Raw genomic sequence first — 21,924 nt, forward strand, 5'->3', positions numbered from 1 at the left:
CGTCATAGCTAGTGGGTTTGACAACATTGCGTTGTCAGTAGATGGATCTTAGATCTCAGAAATTCTCATCCTAAATGAGATGGACTATAGTTATCTATTTGTGTTATTCCATGACCTAGGACACCTCGAAACAAAATACTAGCGGGTATGCGCACTGTGGATTTAGCACAACAAATTATGATGACGAGTTTCATGAAGAAAAACAAAGTGTATTAATTTATTCGCTGTGAAATGCTAAAGGCAGTACAAAACCTTATAGTGGTTCTCAAAGTTAGTATTGTTTGAATGTAACTTAATTTTGCTAATTTTCATAATACCTATGTCTAGAGTATCCTAATATTCCTAATGAGCTATGAGTAACCACGAAGATTCGTAGATTAGTAGAAGCTTTAGATTAGTAGAAGTTAAAGCATGAAGAACATCACATCTGTTTTAGTTCTGGCTATACGTGGGATTTTAAGTTACAAAAACCTCACTAAAATTTTTATACATACCAAGAAAACTCTCGTATGTAGTAGGTATATCAACCTACCTGATTCCTACCTACAAGTATTAGGTATTCATAATCTGACAAGAACATCGGTATACAATCCTCTATTCCCCAATACCCGTCTCCATTTCCTAGAACCTCCGCTTAAACCCTGCGCTCACAATCTTATCACATCAGCTGATAGCGCGAAATCCACTTGATTCGCTGTGGAATGCTAAAGGCAGTGCAAAACCTTATAGTGGTTCTCAAAGTTAGTATTGTTTGAATGTAACTTAATTTTGATAATAAATTTTCATAATATGTCTAGAGTATCCTATAATGAGCTATGAGTAACCACGAAGATTCGTAGATTAGTAGAAGCTAAAGCATGAAGAACATCACATCTGTTTTAGTTCTGGCTACGTGGGATTTTAAGTCACAAAAACCTCACTAAAATTTTTATACATACCAAGAAAACTCTCGTATGTATAGGTATACCAACCTACCTGATTCCTACCTACAAGTATTAGGTACTTATTCATAATCTGACAAGAACATCAGTATACAATCCCTCCCTATTCTCCAATACTCGTCTTCATTTCCTAGAACCTCCGCTTAAACCCTGCGCTCACAATCTTATCACATCAGCTGATAGCGCGAAATCCATTTGATATCTTGATCGGATCTCGTTTTGAGTCCAAGTCGAAAATCTTTGTGTTTTAATCCGGCTGGAATCCAGCTTAGCGTTCCAGATTTCCCGTGAAGGCTTTCAATATTGTATTGAAAATGGAAGGAGTAACATGGAAAGTGGAAGGAGTAACTGGAAGAATTGAAGGGGTAACTTAGGAACTGTAGAAGTTATATTCTACGTCTGGGAGTTTTCACATCGGAATTAAATAAATTATTTATTGAACTTTGTATTTTGTAAGTAGGTAGGTAGGTAGCAAAATGTAAATCTTTAAGTAACTTTTTACAGCAGACAGTAGATAATACATTCGTAGGTAAGGTATTGTGAGTAGAGGTGCCTAGATGCGCCTGTAAATTTAAACGAATACATCGTGCAATACAGAAGTTGAAGCGTTGGTGGATGTGTCCAATCTATTTTTTTACCCTACCTGCATGTCAGGGAAAGTTTGACAAACTATTTATTGTTACTTTATTTAGGTATTTATGTTTAATAGTAGGTACCTATCTCTCAAACTTTCAGAGATAAGGTGTTACAAAATGTCCACCCTCCAAAAGGCTCTACTTTCAAAAAGCTATCGATTAGGTCTATATTCTCTATATATACGTCGAAATATTTTTGAAAATATACCTAGTTCGTTTTCGAACCAAACTTTGACAAGTTGAAAAGTCAAACTTGTGGACTTCGCAAAAGGTCATTTTGATAAAGAAAGAGAAACGACCTGGGGGCTGTTTCCACGATAGAAACACCCAGCCAAAGTATTGACCCAAGAAACAGAAACTCCAAACTTAGGAGAAGGGTAAACAGGGAGGCAATTGTTTACTATAATTCAAACCCAAGGACTTGGGGTATTCCTGAGGGATGCTACCTCCCGCCCCAACATGAATTGTAAACAAAGTAAAGTGTATCTAATGTATATAGGAGGGAGGTCCAGATATTGGGAAGTATTATGCCTAGGAGATATTATCGAGGTAATTTTGAGGCTCGTATCAAAAATAAATCTACTCTTCTAAAGCCTGAAAACTTTGACTTTCATGAGGGAGGGGAGCCAATATATGAGTGAAGCCATCGGATATACTGGGTCTACCAAAATGTAAAGGTTGGCGTGATAGAGAACCACCTGGTAGAACCTATGTCCTATTTATTTACCTATGTTCAATAATTGTTCATTGATTTGTCAGAGCCATTGGTACATTAGTAGAAAAGAAAATTTTGGCACATCCACTAATACTTGTAGTGCGTGTTGTATTCGCTCGAATTTACCGGCGCAGCTTATCACAACAAATTTGATACATATTAAGTAGGTACAATTGAAAGAATGAAGTAAGTAGGTATCTATTAATTTGTCTATCTACTTTTACGTTGACTTTAGATATTTAGATAGTCCGTCTATTTGTTTGTTTATTTTCTTTGTTTCAATCCGATTTTGATGAATTTTGTCAAAAATGTTCAATACCTACATTGATCAAATCGAAATGTAAAAGGTTGGCGTGATAGAGGCCCACCTGGTAGAACGTATGTCCTATTTATTTATGTTCAATTGTTCATTGATTTGTCAGAGGCTCAGAGCCATTGGTACATTAGTAGAAAAGAAAATTTTGGCACATCCACTAATACAATTGTAGTGCATGTTGTATTCGCTCGAATTTACCGGCGCAGCTTATCACAACAAATTTAACACATATTAAGTAGGTACAATTGAAAGAATGAAGTAAGTAGGTATCTATTAATTTGTCTATCTACTTTTACGTTGACGACTTGTCATTTAGATAGTCCGTCCATTTGTTTGTTTATTTTCTTTGTTTCAATCCGATTTTGATTAATTTTGTCAAAAATGTTCAATACCTATACATTGATCAAATCGAAATGTAAAAGTTCTCATAAGCCACTGGATAATCAAGCATTTCGAACCCACTTTTGGACCACCCTGTTTTGAAACATTTTGGTCAGCAGAACAAGAAGTGTTCGAAAGAGAAAAATTAATAATGAAAAGCCAAACCCTCATCCTTTCCTCTAAAATTTCAAAGGAGGGGGGCTATGGTCATTGCTGGACCCTTCCTCCCTTTGTCCCTGCTTTACCTCTCTCCTCCTCCTCATCCTCCTCCTCCTCCTCCTCCTCCTCTTCCTCTTCCTCCTCTTCCTCCTCCTCCTCTTTCTTCATCATCGACCCATTTATTATATCCCTTTCAACTGTTCATGGAAAGACCAACATCGTTTTTTTTTTTCGCTAAAATAACATTCATCATCGACCCATTTATTATATCCCTTTCAACTGTTCATGGAAAGACCAACATGGTTTTTTTTTTTTTTTCGCTAAAATAACACAAAGTTACACAAGATGGTTTTCTGTGTACAAAGAAGAAGGAGAGGGGATAAAAGTTATCCTTAAATCATTAGCCTTGTGTCAGAGTCTTGTATCCTTTACTTTCCACATCACAAAGAAGAAGGAGAGGGGATCAAAGTTATCCTTAAATCATTAGCCTTGTGTCAGAGTCTTGTATCCTTTACTTTCCACATCAGTAGCGGACGAACCCTCATATACGAGTATGTAGAAACAAAGTATATTTGTCATTTGCACCTTTAGGAGGCGTCTACACGGTCTACAACGGAGAACCGATCATAGCCAAGAGAAAATAAGCACGGACCATAGCTCCGATCATGGTACCAATTATCGCAGAAAATCAAGAAATTGAGCTGAGTATTTTTTCTGTCACAGTCGATGGCCTCAGCAAGGGTCTAAGGTCGCTGTTGTGGCCGCGCACTTGCACCTGAAATATTGGTTATTGGGTAACTGAAATAAACACTGTTTATATTTATACTACCAGAATGAGACTGAAAAGTCCCTTTAAACCTGACAATGAACAGAATGGAGGGAATGTATTTGGCTCCTTCAAATTGAATTTTTTACTTTTTAATTAATTTTGACTCGTAGGTACATATAGGTACTATGTGGTAAGTAGAGGTAAAAAGGGATGAGGAGTGAATGACTGGGTGACTAAATTAGGGCTGGGTGACTATAAAGACGTGACGATATTTGACAGTAGTCTGAAGGTTGTGACAGTCACCCATCGGTGGGGCCGAGATGAGCGTTGTGACCTACAAATTCAGAAGGTCAAGAAAAAGTTCTTTTTGGCTGTCCTGACTCGAGTTTTCAATTTTTCATTTCGTCTGACCGTATTGCAAATCGTTATCCTATACTTTGAACTTTTTGACCCATTTGTGTACACAAACCTTCCCTAGTATTTGAACTGAAGTTCTTCGTGCTATTTGGCGGGTTGGATTCCCCCCCCCCCCCCCCCCCAAAAAAAATATTCGTTCTCGGAACGGCTGTCTTTCTCCCATCCTGTACTCCTTATAACTTTGCTTTCGGGATGATAAGGCCTCCGTTGTTACAGTTCCCTCTATCAAACCTCTTGGAAAAAAATCCTCTTTAAACAAGCTGGGTCCGTCCCTCCGGGAATTTTTTAGCCCGTAGTTTATTCGATCGTGATTTAAGAAAATCAGTACCTATGTACCTACCTAATTTGTTTAATATTCAGTTTATTATTATTCTTGATTTGATTTTTCGATTTTACTTTCATGTAATGATTTAAAATCAAGACTAGAGCCCGTTCTCCCTTTATTCCCAATATAAGGTTCAAGTGTAATGATTTAAAAACAAGACTTTAAAAGGCTCATTGTCTGGAAGGCTACCCTCACACTACGGACTTTGGCGTATATACAAATAATATGTAATATGTGAATAATAACATGGTAAATTGTAATAATAATAACAATTATTATTATTGGAATGACTAATTTCCATAGTGAGGAATTTAATTAGAATGGCATTCCAGCCTCGATGACAAAGACAGAGAGATATGTGAAAACCTATACTCCCATATGCGGGATGAGGAGAGGAAGAGAGATGGAGGGAAACCTATACAAGAGATAGGAAAGAGTGGAAGGGGGGGGAGAGAGAGAGGAAGGAAAATAAGGGAGGGAGAGAGAGAGCTAGTGGTCCAGGATGAAAGGATAACAGGGACGGATTTAATGAAATTGCCTCCCCTATTTATAGATAGTTTACATTAAAAGAGGGACCGACACGGATATTTGTAAGGAAATTTAGCGATTTTTATTATTATTTATTTTAATATCTTTAATAGACAAAAAATATTAAAACTTACCGACATCCCCAGATTATTAGTTGGCAATATGTAAAATCATCCCAGAACGATCGAAAAATATGCCCTGGAAGTAATACGAAAGACTATGGATAGGAAAAGTGTAAAAGTACAACCTCCACTGATGACCGACTGTATGCCTCCACATTGTTAGTACCCACGGCACTGAGCAAAGGCAAATATAGGAGAATGCAAGTTCATTAATTATTACCAGGGATCGGGAATATAATAAATGTTTGACAGTACACACACATACCGGGGGATTCTGTTGAAACGGTTCAGAATAGACGTTTGTAGAATATTCCTTGTTTTTACTGCTCTCTGCCTGAACTAATTAGAATAGAATGTCTCTTATTTATCCTGCGCAAATAGAGCTATAAAGTCCCTTTACGAAACAGTCTTCGAGCATGATCAGAGGTTAACGAAGATTTTATCATGAGATAGTGTACCGAGTTTCAGGTCAATCGTTGAGTTGAGGAAAGCCTAGAAAAATGGACCCAGAAATTACTAGATTTGATTCATACATAAATATAAAGAGATCAAGCGTGCCGGGAGGCACGCAAACGTTAAAGCTTGATTCACACTATAGTGCCAGTCAAGGTCCAGTCACGGTCCAGTAACGGTCCGATCAAAAGATTGTTGAAGTCAAGTAAATGCGAGTGTACACACTAGACGTTCTAGTCAAGGTACGGTAACGGTCAGCTCACAGTCAAAATTTGGAACATTCTCGCGACCTTGCTTTTAGTATCTAATATTTGGAAATCGTACTGTCATCCAAAAACAAACATAGTTGGTTCACTGGTAGTCGGGTAGATAACCTTATGTTAAACCTCTCAGCATGCCCGGAGACTACTCACAAACAATCTTTGAGAATGCTCAGAGCAAAAACTTTAGGATGAGTTTGTTGACCGAACTCAAAAGTTATAAAATTTGACCCGATATAGGGTAAATCAAATAGAAACAGTGATCTAGAGCTAAATAAAGAAAGAAGTGAACTTTTTACAGCCTGGTCAAAACTAACAGAGTTAACATTGATCGGACTGAACATTTTTTTTTTTTACTTCTCTGATTCACCCTGTATGCAAGGACGGAGCATGGAATTTTACTAATTGTTTTGCGCCCAGAATAAGAGATGAATGTGTGAACACAGCATAATATTTCCAAGCGCCACCCGGCCTATTTTAACACGAAATAATGTTTCATGGTCTTTCGTCAAATACAGAAAGAACAGCCACAACCGGGCCAAAACGAAAAAAAAAAAAGTTCCGTTTCTTATAGTACTATCATGAGCTTGTAGATCTGACTGTTAATTTGTTTGTTTCGGGTCTCACTCTTTTGTTCCACCCTGTATGCAAGGACGGAGCATGGAATTTTACTAATTGTTTTGCGCCCAGAATAAGAGATGAATGTGTGAACACAGCATAATATTGCCTGCTTGCCTGCTAGTGAGAATTCTACAGAAAAACCCGAAACCTACATGTGTTACATACAGGGAGGAAACTAAAAGAATTTAGCTGAAAGAAAAAAAATAGTCAGGTATTTTTTTTTTCATTATTAATTTCGTATCTACTCAAAGAAGAAGCTAATGAAGCTTTGGAAAAAGACTAGTGAGAACAGATAAGAGATGTTGTCCTCATTAATCGATTCATTTTTCGCTAGAGGAGTCTGGAGACTCAGTGAACTATTAAAGAGGATCCCGGGGTCCGAAATCTAATGAACCAAATTTCCTTTTTGTCCTGAATATGTCGGCCAAGTTTCATCAAAATCGGACTAAACGTTCGGTAGTTATGGCAAACCTAATTACGCTCAGAATTTGAAGTTTATTCAAATAGGAAGTACCCATAATTCCAGTAGGAAGAACTATAATTTTTTGCCCTTCATTTTTACAACCATTTACATTGAAATTTTTTATGCATTTGAAATTAATACGCTATTCATCCTACGCAATTTGTGTGACTTAAGGCAAACCTAAATTACGCTCAGAATTTGAAGTTTAGATATTAAAATAGGAAGTACCCATAATTCCAGTAGGAAGAACTAATTTTTTTGCCCTTCATTTTTACAACCATTTACATTGAAATTTTTTATGCATTTGAAATTAATACGCTATTCATCCTACGCAATTTGTGTGACTTGTTTACAGATACGCTGGTTTTTTGCGTTTCAAGTTTCAAGAGAACTGCAATTGTTTGTTTAGCTCTGTTCCTGGAAACGCAGAAAATAATACACCCAAATGTAGGTTAGGCTTGCAGGATTTGATATGCTGTTCATCGATTTTGTCGAGAAAACAAAATGAAGTTTGTTTTGCTTTGGTGGCCGAACAGAACAAAACAGACTGTGTTTGACTCTGTTCCTGGAAACGCAGAAAATAATAGACCCAAATGTAGGTTAGGCTTCCGGGATTTGATATGCTGTTCATCGATTTTGTCGAGAAAACAAAATGAAGTTTGTTTTGCTTTGGTGGCCGAACAGAACAAAACAAACTGTGGTTTGTGGTTCGGAGCCTAGCACTCCTAGCAGTGACATAAAATTATTGAGTGAGAGGAAAGATAAGACAGTAGTTAAGATAAACTTACTTAGGTAATTACTTTCCATCCGTGAGATAGGCCTATGGTACCTATCTCAAGGTGTTAGATGGATTGGAGTTTAAACTTCAAACAAATAACTTCCTCTTTTCTCTTGATTCTTTCCTCCCATCTGGCTTCCAGTTATCGATACTATTCTTTTAGATGTCAAAATATCTTCTCACTTCCAATATTCACCTTACTTTTCAATCTCAAAGAGCTTCAAAGTCACTCTGTATCTGTTTTCACCCAAGGAAGAGAAGATTCATTTGTTTGTTTGTTTCATTAAAACACGCCAGACCCTCAATACGCTCGAACATTCCAGGCGTGTTTGTCTTGTAGTTGATTGCCAGTTAATCACCTTATTTTTCAATCTCAAAGAGCTTCAAAGTCACTCTGTATCTGTTTTCACCCAAGGAAGAGAAGATTCATTTATTTTGTTTGTTTGTTTCATTAAAACACGCCAGACCCTCAATACGCTCGAACATTCCAGGCGTGTTTGTCTTGTAGTTGATTGCCAGTTAGTACACATCAGTAACTCGGTCTATCAGTTATTAGTACAGGAATAGATTTCTCAACGTTAGTATTCCGTGAATACTGCGTACGATGAATGAGGTCCTTTGGAAATTGATACATAGATTGAAAACGATCTTTTATTGAAACTCGACAAATTGAAAACGGAAAGAAAACTTGGAGAAAAGTTCTACTTTTTGACGTACTCCGGTATTGACGAATGAGAGTGTGAGTATTTTATCTAGCACTGGTGTGATACTATCTCCATCAACCTACAAGGAAGAATCATGCTTGACGGATTTGTTGAGGCGGAAATTGATAGATTGAAAACGATCTTTTATTGAAACTCGACAAATTGAAAACGGAAAGAAAACTGGAGAAAAGTTCTACTTTTTGACGTACTCCGGTATTGACGAGTGAGAGTGTGAGTATTTTATCTAGCACTGGTGTGATACTATCTCCATCAGCCTACAAGGAAGAATCATGCTTGACGGATTTGTTGAGGTGACACTGCTTCTGACAGTAGTTGCAACACATGGATTGTGTTTCATAAAGCCCTGTTTCTTCTTACAACCTCCCCTATCTGCCGCATCATACTACTATTCACGACAACCTCCACGATACCAGTATAAACCTTACCAGTACCGGGCATTGCCGTCTGGATACCAGTATTCCCAGTATCTGCAACATTCACAATACCAGCAACCTTCACAATACCAGACGGGTGGATATCAACAGACTGTGGTCTGTGGTTCGGAGCCTAGCAGTGACATAAAATTATTGAGTGAGAGGAAAGATAAGACAGTAGTTAAGATAAACTTACTTAGGTATTACTTTCCATCCGTGAGATAGGCCTATGGCCTATGGTACCTATCTCAGGATATTGAACGAGTGAGAAACTTCCTCTTTTCTCTTGATTCTTTCCTCCCATCTGGCTTCCAGTTATCGATACTATTCTTTTAGATGTCAAAATATCTTCTCACTTTGATAAGACAGTAGGTAAGATAAACTTACTTAGGTAATTACTTTCCATCCGTGAGATAGGCCTATGGTACCTATCTCAAGGTGTTGGATGGATTGGAGTTTAAACTGAACTTCAAACAAATAACTTCCTCTTTTCTCTTGATTCTTTCCTCCCATCTGGCTTCCAGTTATCGATACTATTCTTTTAGATGTCAAAATATCTTCTCACTTCCAATATTCACCTTACTTTTCAATCTCAAAGAGCTTCAAAGTCACTCTGTATCTGTTTTCACCCAAGGAAGAGAAGATTCATTTGTTTGTTTGTTTCATTAAAACACGCCAGACCCTCAATACGCTCGAACATTCCAGGCGTGTTTGTCTTGTAGTTGATTGCCAGTTAGTACACATCAGTAACTCGGTCTATCAGTTATTAGTACAGGAATAGATTTCTCAACGTTAGTATTCCGTGAATACTGCGTACGATGAATGAGGTCCTTTGGAAATTGATAGATTGAAAACGATCTTTTATTGAAACTCGACAATTGAAAACGGAAAGAAAACTTGGAGAAAAGTTCTACTTTTTGACGTACTCCGGTATTGACAAGTGAGAGTGTGAGTATTTTATCTAGCACTGGTGTGATACTATCTCCATCAACCTACAAGGAAGAATCATGCTTGACGGATTTGTTGAGGTGACACTGCTTCTGACAGTAGTTGCAACACATGGATTGTGTTTCATAAAGCCCTGTTTCTTCTTACAACCTCCCCTATCTGCCGCATCATACTACTATTCACAACAACCTCCACGATACCAGTATCAACCTTACCAGTACCGGCCATTGCCGTCTGGATACCAGTATTCCCAGTATCTGCAACATTCACAATACCAGCAACCTTCACAATACCAGACGGGTGGATATCAACATGTACAATATCAGTTCTCACAACACTATCCCCCTCCAGTGCCCGTAGTAATATTCCTGGCAACGACATCAGAGCGACCACCCTTTGCCTTTGGTTCCAAACCGGCTGTCCAAGTATTACCTCCATCAACTCAAGTGTCTCCATCAACTGCTACCTCTTCTGCAACTCACACGGCGCGATACCAGTATCAATCTTACCAGTACCGGCCAATGCCGTCTGGATACCAGTATTCCCAGTATCTGCAACATTCTCAATATCAGCAACCTTCACAATACCAGACGGGTGGATATCAACATTTACAATATCAGTTCTCACAACACTATCCCCCTCCAGTGCCCGTAGTAATATTCCTCGCAACGACATCAGAGCGACCACCCTTTGGTTCCAAACCGGCTGTCCAAGTATTACCTCCATCAACTCAAGTGTCTCCATCAACTGCTACCTCTTCTGCAACTCACACGGCAGATTCAAGTGAGCCGACCTCTGCGTCAACAAACCTTCAAAGTCAACCTCCATCTCCTGCACCACTAAGTACCACAACTAACACTGAAGCTCTTAAACCGGTCACTTCCTCAACAGCGTCACAAACTCAACAATCTTCTTCTCCTGCATCCGCAAGCTCCACAAACACCAATACCGTAGATCCTGTCGGCTCAACAACCAATAGCCCTAACCAGAAACCCTCCGCTCCAACGTCTTTGCCAGATAGTTCAAGTCCTGACAAAAAACCTTCCGCTCCCACGTCTTTGCCAGACAGTTCAAGTCCTGATAAGAAACCTACTCCAACGTCATTGTCAGATAGTTCAAGTTCTGACAAGAAACCTTCTGCTCCAACATCTTTGCCTTCACCCCCAGCAGATGATTCAACCAGTCCTAGCGGTCACCGCTCGTTATCTTGGATGAAAAAGTGGGAACAGCCCGTGTACTTAACGACCGAGTCCAAACTCTGCCAAACCAACGATCCTGAAGGCGAATATTCTCAAGCCTCACAAAGTCAATGTTATGCAGAATGTGACACAGCATACGAAGCCAAGCTGGACAGTATAGGGCTCACTGAGGTTGGTGTTATGGGTCTGGGAGGATCTTGTCAGCGGCAATATGAGATGAGACGGGATGTCTGTGTGTGCAAAGTACGTGTGGGTCCGAACTATAACACATTTACCGTGATTAGTGAGGAGTAAACTGAGGAACATTTAGTACAAAGTACCAAGCTTTATCAGCTGCTAAATTTGCTCAAGACAGGTATTGTAATTTAGGTAGGTAATTAATGGTAACAATAAACGTGGAGAGGTAGGTTACCGGTAGTTTTGATTCGACATTTGCCGTGATTAGTGAGGAGTAAACTGAGGAACATTTAGTACAAAGTTCCAGGCTTTATCAGCTGCTCAATTTGCTCAAGACAGGTATTGTAATTTAGGTAGGTAATTAATGGTAACAATAAACGTGGAGAGGTAGGTTACCGGTAGTTTTGATTCCAAAAGTTGTCATCTCAGATGAACAATTCGTACAATAGTGTGATTGTCATGTACTACTGACTAATTTTGCATACTTTCCGCCTTGTGAGGAGTAGACTACCCCAATGTAACGTAAGGGTAAGGTGATATTGCTCTTGATTAGTCTGAGTAGCACAGACTGAGTGCCCCCTAGGTCTGATTAAAATAATAAAGTAATAAAATTAGAACACAGACGAGAACGAGGATCTGTGACGCTGAAAGCTGTTAGCTGTGATGTTCCTCATGTTCCATATTAACCTTTGATGATTAGAGAAATACAAGCTTGATGTAATAAAGTAATAAAATTAGTACACAGACGAGGACGAGGATCTGTGACGCTGAAAGCTGTTAGCTGTGATGTTCCTCATGTTCCATATTAACCTTTGATGATTAGAGAAATACAAGCTTGATATACAGACGAGGACGAGGATCTGTGACGCTGAAAGCTGTTAGCTGTGTTGTTCCTCATGTTCCATATTAACCTTTGATGATTAGAGAAATACAAGCTTGAATCCGTTTGATGCAATGTCAACACGAGTCAGTCAAGTGTAAGTCAGCCCTTGTTTTGATTTGTAATGAACCCTCGGGAGTGTTTCCTCTCGTTATTTTTCTCCAGAAGTTTTTCCCTCTTTTTCACGAGCGACAGAAATCATTTTCAGAAAAACTTCGTAGACGGAACAATGAGATATAAGGGGGGAAATGTTGGCTGTCGCCGAAGCAATTTGGAAAATCCAAGCGAGATTTTAAGTGAAAAAAGAAAAAGTTCGTTCATCTTTGAAGTCAGTCAAGTGTAAGTCAGCCCTTGTTTTGATTTGTAATGAACCCTCGGGAGTGTTTCCTCTCGTTATTTTTCTCCAGAAGTTTTTCCCTCTTTTTCACGAGCGACAGAAATCATTTTCAGAAAAACTTCGTAGACGGAACAATGAGATATAAGGGGGGGAAATGTTGGCTGTCGCCGAAGCAATTTGGAAAATCCAAGCGAGATTTTAAGTGAAAAAAGAAAAAGTTCGTTCATCTTTGAAAGAAAAAAAGTGTTGAGAGTCTTTTTTATTTTTTTTCGACAAAAATAGCGCCTTGAATTCCAGACAACTTGCGAGAGTTCACATATTCACACAAACTTTGTTTGTTTGTTTCGTGACCGACAAAAATAGCGCCTTGAATTCCAGACAACTTGCGAGAGTTCACATATTCACACAAACTTTGTTTGTTTGTTTCGTGACAATCCTTGAAATGAGACGACGTGAAACTATCTGCAGATCTACACTTACTCCATCTAGCTACTTCATCTGATACATATTACATTAGGATGGATTACATTGATCGATTTCAGTTTGAGTTTCGTCACTGCTTCACTCACTGCGACTCAATTCGAGTCTCTTCGAAAGCTTCGACCGCTTTTTCTACGTTTGAGGACCTCGTAGGAGGCCCATTTTCCGAGTGAGTTGTACAGACGTACTGTTCACTGAACTAACCCATTACATATCTGAGGTGAAGTCAAAATAACACGTTACGTGTCACCAAGCTATCGGATCCAACTGGTACGTGAAAAATGACACGGGACCACAACATCAACTGAGGAAATGTAAGAGGAGGAGAGGGAAGAGAAGAAAAGGAGATGTGAAAGAGAAGGAAGAGAGAGGTAGGATTAGAGGGAAGAGAGAGGTAGGATTAGAGGGAAGAGGGGCAAAGTGGAACGGGTTGCGTTTGTAGTCAACACAATATTTCACTTATCTTGACATTCCCCTCTTCGCACCTCCCCCCCCCCTGCTCTCCTCTTTTTTTCCTTTTTATCTCCATTCTCTCTTCTTCGTCCATTGGACCAGAGATCTACTTCAATTTCCAGATAAAGCAAAGTTCCTACCGGAACATCGTTTATTTTTTTTTCTTCCTCTTTCTCCTTCTTCTTCTTTTCCTTCTCAAATTTGAATATTTACCTCCTCCTTGTCCTATCACGCCCTGACCGGTAACTACCCCCGTAACCAGTGAACAACCCCTTGACCATTAGATATTCTTCCCTCCCATCCGTGTGTGAACCCAACACAAACTGTCCTAGGCGAGGGACTTGGGACTTCATTTCGACAACCTTTTGTGTTTTGTGTGCGAGGAGATAAGAGATATGCAGGAATTTCTTTTGTGTCTTGCTGTTTTATGAAAGGGGTGGCACTCTGGGGAGTTCATTCTCACTTCATTCTTGAAAACGCCAAATTAATTCACACACAATAACGGCGGCGGTGGCGGTGAGTGTGTGAATAGAAAGGAATTCGGAGCGGAATATTTTCAAGTCTTACTCGTATCTGTGGTGGTGAAGTCGAGGTAAGCCTCGATCCCCACTTGCAGGTTCTCACAATAGTACAGGTTACGTTCCAGTCTAAGTAGAGTCAAAATATTATTAGGGGCGATGAAATGGGAGTATTCAAAATTCAAATTTGCTATTCAAGTCTAGCGTTTTATTAGCCTTTCTACTGGTTCCTGATGTGATATGTGCAAAAAACACAGTGGTCAATTGATCAATGATCATACCAGCTGAAAAACATGAAACTCGGAACCTGGTAAAGAAATACGTAAAGCTGTAAAGCATTATTTTACTTCCGGATTTTCTGGGTTTAGCAACTGGAAATCACCTTGGTGTGGTACATCCTCTCATACATCCTAAACCTTTTCATAAACTTTGACTTTGATCCTCTGACTTCAGACTTCCATGTGCGTTTGTTTGTAATGCTGGGTTCTACACACGAATCCGGGATTCGCGAATCCCGGGTTCACTCGGCAACTCGGGATTCGCTTCGTGAGTGTTCTACACAATGTTCTGAAAGTTTTTCGAACGTTCCTTTGTTTTTAACTTGGCAACAAAGGAAATTTCATTTGGCAACATTGAATTTTTGTTTTGATGACATTTTTTCCGTGATTTTTTCCCTCCAATCGTGATTTTTACTGGGATTTTTTTTTACGCGGAAGGGAGAGATTTTTAATATACCAAATGTACGAATAACCTATTACTAATTATTCACATTTCAAATGTCTGTGTGACCACTGACTCCTTTTTTTTCCACTTTCATAAGTTATACCTTATTATTATTGCTATTACTTATTACATGTGGAGCATTTCGCGGGTGGAAAATTTTCTGCCAAAAGGCGGTTGACATTTTTTTTTTTATTTTTTATTATTATGATTATTATTACTTTTTTTTTAAGATAGGACTGTAGTTAACGGCTGAAATTGACTAACTGTCCCAAACCGACGGCAGATAATCGTCCGTAAAAGACATATCATGTAAATTAAAATACATTTTCAATCTTTCTATTCTTGTACTTGAAAAAATAATAATAAAATAAAAAGCGAGCAGATGATACAAACAAAACACCAAACAAAAATTAGAAATATACAAGGAGCTCAACTTCCATGGAAATATGTATACCAAAATATGTATGTACGGTATTTTTTCATTTTTTTTCCCTCGTTGTAGGTTGTACCTTCAAAAGGAGGAAGTAGTGGAGCGAACTCGGGATTGGCGAGCGAAACCCCGACACTAGCGCTCAGGATTCGACGAGTCCTTTTGGAACTAACCAATAGTAAAGGAAGAGAGGGAAGAGGAGATACGAATGAGGATAGACAGGGCTGGAGAAGAATAAGAAGAAGAAGGAAGAGGAAGAGAAAGAGGAGGAGGAACAGGAAGTGGAAGTGAAAGAAGAGTTAGGAATGAGCAAAGGAAGAGTTGGTAGAAAGGCATGGCTGGGGAAGGAGGAGCAGAAGAATAAATACAAGGAGGAGAAGAAGAAGTGAGAAGAGGAGGATGAACAGGAATAGAAGGTATAAAAACAACAAAGACCTAGGATTGCTAGGAAGAGGAGTAAGAGAAGGAGGAGAACAAGGAGAAAAAGAAGAAGATTGGGAGTAGGAGGCAGACAGAAATAGAAATAAAGGGTTCGTTAGAAATAAAGGAAGAGGGAAGAAATATACTTCCACAAGGATGACATTTCTGATTTCTGTTAATGCCAGAAAACTAAACTATTATGAGGGGGCTCAAAAGTTCTTAAAACCAGCCCTGTTCCCGTATACTTTCTCCATTCCCCTAGCTTTCCTCTATCATTAGCCCTATTTCTCCTAATACCAGCCCTGTTTTCCCTAGATTTACGCTAACAGCAGGCCTGTCTATGTAACCTCACATTATTAGTTCAAATGTAAGTACTTACATAATGAATCTACATATCAATCTACATACAATTACGTACAAATGGGCAGTCTGCGGTGTTCCCAAGGAGGTGGAGGCTTTCTAATTGGAGTTACGTTATTAGGTTGAGCTAAGAGGTGCAATATGGAGATTTGGAGATTGCATAATTTATTATGCAGGACGGGTTGACTAGGAGATAGGTTTACAATTACTCTCGTACTACGGTCTGATTGAAATATGGGAGATGGGAAAGCAAGTAGAATGTAGATACTTAGATAGTAGATAGATACCCTTCTACCATCTACCTATGATAAGTGGGAGTTGTATTCAGGGTTCAGATTTCAGATACTTGCATTGCTTGCTGTTAGTGAAGAAGTTACTATGAAGTTATAACGTAGGCATTCATAATCAATTAATCATACCTATTCAACAAGTAAATTGTACTTTACTACATAGGTATGTCAAAACCTCATAACTCTGGAAGTGAAAAAAGATAACCTGAGTTACTTAGTGCAATCCGTAAGTGAATAGGACCCTCTGTTTTTACATTACTATAGTTCATAAGAGAAGACGTCTTGTAGACTTGACGGACAAAATCAACAAAGCTATAGATCAATTGAAAACTGTGGATCACACATTTAACGAGAATATGTTTGAAAAATATTTGGGACGCAGACATACACATGAGGATGAAATAATTGAACTTGAACGAAGTGAACAATCGGAAAACGAGATGAGCATTGACGCTCAAAGTGCTAAAGAAGAATGGAGAGAGATTGACATTGAAAAGTCCAATGAGATCCATGTAGAAGAACCTGGGAGAAGTAATGAAAATAGTGTGGGCAAAGATGAGGAAGATCAAGAAGATGTTAATCCACTATTCAATAATATTAACTAAGATGTGGAGATTGAATAGTTTAAAATTATTGTGATTATGACAAATGAACGATGTTTCTGGGAGAACATGAAAATAAATAACTCAATAATTACAAAACAAATTTCTTCGTAAATTTCTCAATAGATAGTTACACAAAATTGAAAAGGACAGATTGTCAGGCAATTATAAAGGGATCGTTTTCATTGACTAGTTGACTAGCAAACTTATATCCTAAATACTTCCGAGTTACCGAGAAAAAAATATTTATATTTATTAAGTCCCAACGATAAAATCTTTGGTCCGCTTTTGAGGACATATTTACTTATGTGATTAAGGCAAGCTAATCTGTTTCACCAAAGCAAACTAATTTTGTGTTCCACAAATTCCCGCGTTCCACAGCGGATTTTCAACGCCAATGTTCCAATGTATTATTCTACCGCTTTATTTTCAGCTTATCAGCTCGTTTCTCGCTCCCAGGGGACGTTGGTTGTGCTATATGACAAGGTAGCGTGTAGTTGGTTGCATGTTACAAAGCCCTCACGAGTGTTTCTTTGTTCGTGAAGAAAATCAAAGAGATTTGCAGATAAGTAATTAGTCTCGTTGCGTGTGACGCTCATCCCGCTACTCTCACACGCAATGACAGTGGCGGCCCAGCGGTATACACCTGTTTGTTTAGAGTGTTCTTCCATTTCCATGTAGAACAATACACTAAATTTGGAAACAATGGACCAGTAAGAGCCAGTAAATTAGAAATAAAAAAGCAATACAGTTCGTTTTTAAACTTCAAAATAGTTTTCAACTTGAAATCAAAATTAATCCAACACTAGTTCCTAATGAGTTAATTACACGTGACCTCAGAACTGTTGTGGCATTTGAATGTGAAAAGTCAAGATAACCACAACGAAAATGCGGAAATAAAAAAGCAATACAGTTAGTTTTTAAACTTCAAAATAGTTTTCAACTTGAAATCAAAATTAATCCAATACTAGTTCCTAATGAGTTAATTACACGTGACCTCAGAACTGTTGTGGCATTTGAATGTGAAAAGTCAAGATAACCACAACGAAAATGCTAGACCACAAAATATTTTTTCTCTTCGTCAGAGAACTGGTAAACAATTTCTTGGAGTACATAAATGAAGATATAGAAATTTGCAAAACGCAATTTGGGGACAAGATAAAAAGTAGCACGGCAGGATCTGCTCTAACCGCGGCGTCTTCATCTAAAACAGTAGCATCATTATCATTACATCAAGCTAAAGATGATGGAAAGAAACAACTAGCAGACCTCAACGCTATAAAGAACACTGTGCTACAGTTGAAAGAAGACTTGGAAAAGTATTTCTTCGCATCAACTGATTTGGACAAGGACAATGAGAAAATAATGAAAATTTACAAACACATCATTATCATTACATCAAGCTAAAGATGATGGAAAGAAACAACTAGCAGACCTCAACGCTATAAAGAACACTGTCCTACAGTTGAAAGAAGACTTGGAAAAGTATTTCTTCGCATCAACTGATTTGGACAAGGACAATGAGAAAATAATGAAAATTTACAAACAAATCAAACAAGAAATATTGAAATTAGGATTGTGCAAAATATACGTTGAGAAGGAATTGAAAACGCTCGAAAAAGAATACCAAGAATCGAGAAATGAAGACGCTCTCCAATTCATTAAACAATTCATTGCGAAAAGAAAAGACAAAAGGAGAAAGATAGAAGAAATAAAGACAATTCTGGAAAAACATAATGAACTTGAAAAGAACAGTAAGGGAGATCCAAACCTTGCACATAAGGAACAACGAGACTATTTTGAAACCAAAGAGCTCTGTAAGAACTTGGAATTGAAACTAAAAAACAAGGACGTCCATTTGAAACAAAGTAAGGCTAAAATAAGAAAAAAAGCTCATGACGACATCAAAGAACTTAATTCAATATTGGAATTGCAAAACAACACAATCGAACATTACGAAAAACTTCTTCAAGAGAAGATGTCTCAACTTGAAGAACAGAAGTCTCATCTGAAACAGCTATTGGAATCTGATTGTCAAATGAGTCCTAATATTTGGATTCTCTTGAGAGATTTGAAATTTACGAATCTCAATTTGATATTTGAATATTTTTGTCTCCGCAATGAAATGGATGCGTTTCACAATAGACTCAAGAAGAACAGATTTGATCCCAATTACAAGGATCGAACTTTCAAAGGTTTACACACTGAACAAGAAGAAACTGAGAGTATTATTATGGATGAGTGTATGGAAGAAGAAGAAAATCAGGATAAGATAAGTCTGTATTCACATCCAAGCTATAAAATAGATTGGCAATCCAGTCATCGCGCCTATTCTTCAGCAAGCTTTGATTATGATTTTGATCAAAGTTTTGTTTACAGAGATGATTTACATTTGGATGATGCCTTTAGTATTGAACAACCAACATACGAGGATACTCCTGAACCTTTCACTACCTACCAAGAACCAATCATTATTCGAAGACCAGAGAGAGTCAAATTAACTTGGTTTAACGTCCATCGTACTGACCTTACACCAATAGTTGAGGCGGAACTTAGAGAAACAAGAAGGAAAATAATAGAGAGAAGTAACTATTTAGAGAAACTTCGTAAAACACGAAGACTGAATGTTGATCTACTCGAGAAAAAGATTGCCCTCTATCAAATTCGTAGATATTTGATTCAGCATGAGGAACGTGAGTATAACAAACACAAGATTCAGCTGGATAAGACGCTCTATGAAATTGAGAAACTATACGTTGAACTTAGGAAATATGAGGCTCAAGATGATCAATACCATCGAGATAAAATGAAACTTCTGTATAAAAGAACTTACTTGATAGGAGAAACAAGAACCTACAATGCTATTTTAGAAAAAGAAAGAATTATGAAGGCAAACTGCCGACAGAAAGATAAACAAGTATTGGCATATCGCAAAACTTGGGACAAACTATTGTTGAATAAGACATTGCTGATCCATTGGACGCGACTGGTTCTTAATGACCCGAAAGTAAGCATACAACAAGCAAAACAAAAAGCACGCTTGAAGAAAAACCAGATACTTGAAGAATCAACTGAAAAAGAATGGAAACGAGTGAATTCAAACATCAAAAATTTGAATAATCAGATATTGGAAGATAAGGAAACTATTGAGAGGAAGTCTGGTGTCATAAACAAATGGGAGAAGAAACTAGAATTATTGAATATTGAAAAACAAAAAGAACATGATCGTATTCGTGACGTCAAGAGAAGATGTTTCCTTCTGAGTCGACAACTCGTTGAACTTCCTAAACTTGAAAAATGGTTGAGAAGAAAGGTCCCTGCTCTCATCGACTTCGAAATTGAGGATATGCCTTATCTTGCAGAGTGGATAGCAAATACCCTTAAAGATAGCTTGACAGTCAAATTGAATAAACTGGAGGAATAAAATTAACTTTACCTAGCATTGGATTATGTTTATATTGACATTAAAATAGGCTCATTCTACAATATTACATTTTCAGCTGAGAAGCTATTGCTGGAATAATTCAAAAAAGAAACAATTCCCACTCAACAATCCGTTCTTGAGGTTAGGCAATGTTTAGATGAGGAAGAAAATAGCTTTAAGTAACCAAAGGAAAGACAATGTCGGTCTTTAAATAAAACAGCAAACATTAATTTTATCGAGAAAACAAAAGTTGAAAAGTTGTGGTTTTCACCCCCCGTCTCATCAATAATGTGTGCACCCCTCATTTCTCTCTTCAGATTCAGATTTAAATTCACGTCGTGCAGTGAGAGGAATATTGAACATTGGTCACATGCTGCAAAGAATAACACTAAAATATACACAACACGTTTCCATAGAACAAGAATAGGGAGAACAAAGTTGGAAATTCTTTACAAACAAAGGCACATGGAAGTCTGAAGTCAGAGGATCAAAGTCAAAGTTTATGAAAAGGTTTAGGATGTATGAGAGGATGTACCACACCAAGGTGATTTCCAGTTGCTAAACCCAAAAAGTCTGGAAGTAAAATAATGCTTTACAGCTTTACGTATTTCTTTACCAGGTTCCGAGTTTCATGTTTTTCAGCAGCTGGTATGATCAATTGACCACTGTGTTTTCTGCACATATCACATCAGGAACCAGCCAGCAGAAAGTCTAATAAAACGCTAGACTTGAATAGCAACTTTGAATTTTGAATACTCCTATTTCATCGCCCCTAATAATATTTTGACTCTACTTAGACTGGAACGTAACCTGTACTATTGTGAGAACCTGCAAGTGGGGATCGAGGCTTACCTCGACTTCACCACCACAGATACGAGTAAGACTTGAAAATATTCCGCTCCGAATTCCTTTCTATTCACACACTCACCGCCACCGCCGCCGTTATTGTGTGTGAATTAATTTGGCGTTTTCAAGAATGAAGTGAGAATGAACTCCCCAGAGTGCCACCCCTTTCATAAAACAGCAAGACACAAAAGAAATTCCTGCATATCTCTTATCTCCTCGCACACAAAACACAAAAGGTTGTCGAAATGAAGTCCCAAGTCCCTCGCCTAGGACAGTTTGTGTTGGGTTCACACACGGATGGGAGGGAAGAATATCTAATGGTCAAGGGGTTGTTCACTGGTTACGGGGGTAGTTACCGGTCAGGGCGTGATAGGACAAGGAGGAGGTAAATATTCAAATTTGAGAAGGAAAAGAAGAAGAAGGAGAAAGAGGAAGAAAAAAAAATAAACGATGTTCCGGTAGGAACTTTGCTTTATCTGGAAATTGAAGTAGATCTCTGGTCCAATGGACGAAGAAGAGAGAATGGAGATAAAAAGGAAAAAAAAACCAGCGCACATTGAGAGAATAAAACCTTTATCAGCAGAACCCGGATGTTTGACAGAAGATGGTAATGGTACGGTTTGAGAACCTGCAAGTGGGGATCGAGGCTTACCTCGACTTCACCACCACAGATACGAGTAAGACTTGAAAATATTCCGCTCCGAATTCCTTTCTATTCACACACTCACCGCCACCGCCGCCGTTATTGTGTGTGAATTAATTTGGCGTTTTCAAGAATGAAGTGAGAATGAACTCCCCAGAGTGCCACCCCTTTCA

General features: G+C 38.2%; 1 protein-coding gene across 2 annotated transcripts; it reads left to right on the top strand.

Moving 5' to 3' along the window:
- The first annotated feature begins 8,709 nt into the window (after positions 1–8,709).
- Positions 8,710–11,490, top strand: LOC103508575 (flocculation protein FLO11-like). 2 transcript variants are annotated; one of them, XM_026823205.1, is made up of 3 exons: positions 8,710–9,118; positions 10,270–10,446; positions 10,735–11,490. In XM_026823205.1, the coding sequence occupies exons 1-3, from the start codon at positions 8,878–8,880 to the stop codon at positions 11,460–11,462; spliced, it is 1,146 nt and encodes a 381-aa protein (XP_026679006.1). In that variant the 5' UTR covers positions 8,710–8,877; the 3' UTR covers positions 11,463–11,490. The 2 variants fall into 2 exon arrangements, with proteins under 2 accessions (XP_026679006.1, XP_026679013.1); XM_026823212.1 differs by lacking the exon at positions 10,270–10,446 and having other exon boundaries at positions 8,710–9,111; positions 10,557–11,490.
- Positions 11,491–21,924: the final 10,434 nt, after the last annotated feature.

This window comes from Diaphorina citri, unplaced genomic scaffold (assembly GCF_000475195.1).
Source record: "Diaphorina citri unplaced genomic scaffold, Diaci psyllid genome assembly version 1.1 scaffold20, whole genome shotgun sequence".
NCBI lineage: Eukaryota > Metazoa > Arthropoda > Insecta > Hemiptera > Psyllidae > Diaphorina > Diaphorina citri.

Bases quoted from the DNA above. Each gene is read 5' to 3' on its own strand.
- LOC103508575 (XM_026823205.1), top strand. From the start codon at position 8,878: ATGCTTGACGGATTTGTTGAGGTGACACTGCTTCTGACAGTAGTTGCA. The intron at 9,119-10,269 runs GTGGATATCAAC...AATACCAGACGG, and splicing joins ACCTTCACAATACCAGACGG to GTGGATATCAACATGTACAA. The intron at 10,447-10,734 runs CTCACACGGCGC...CCTCTTCTGCAA, and splicing joins AACTGCTACCTCTTCTGCAA to CTCACACGGCAGATTCAAGT.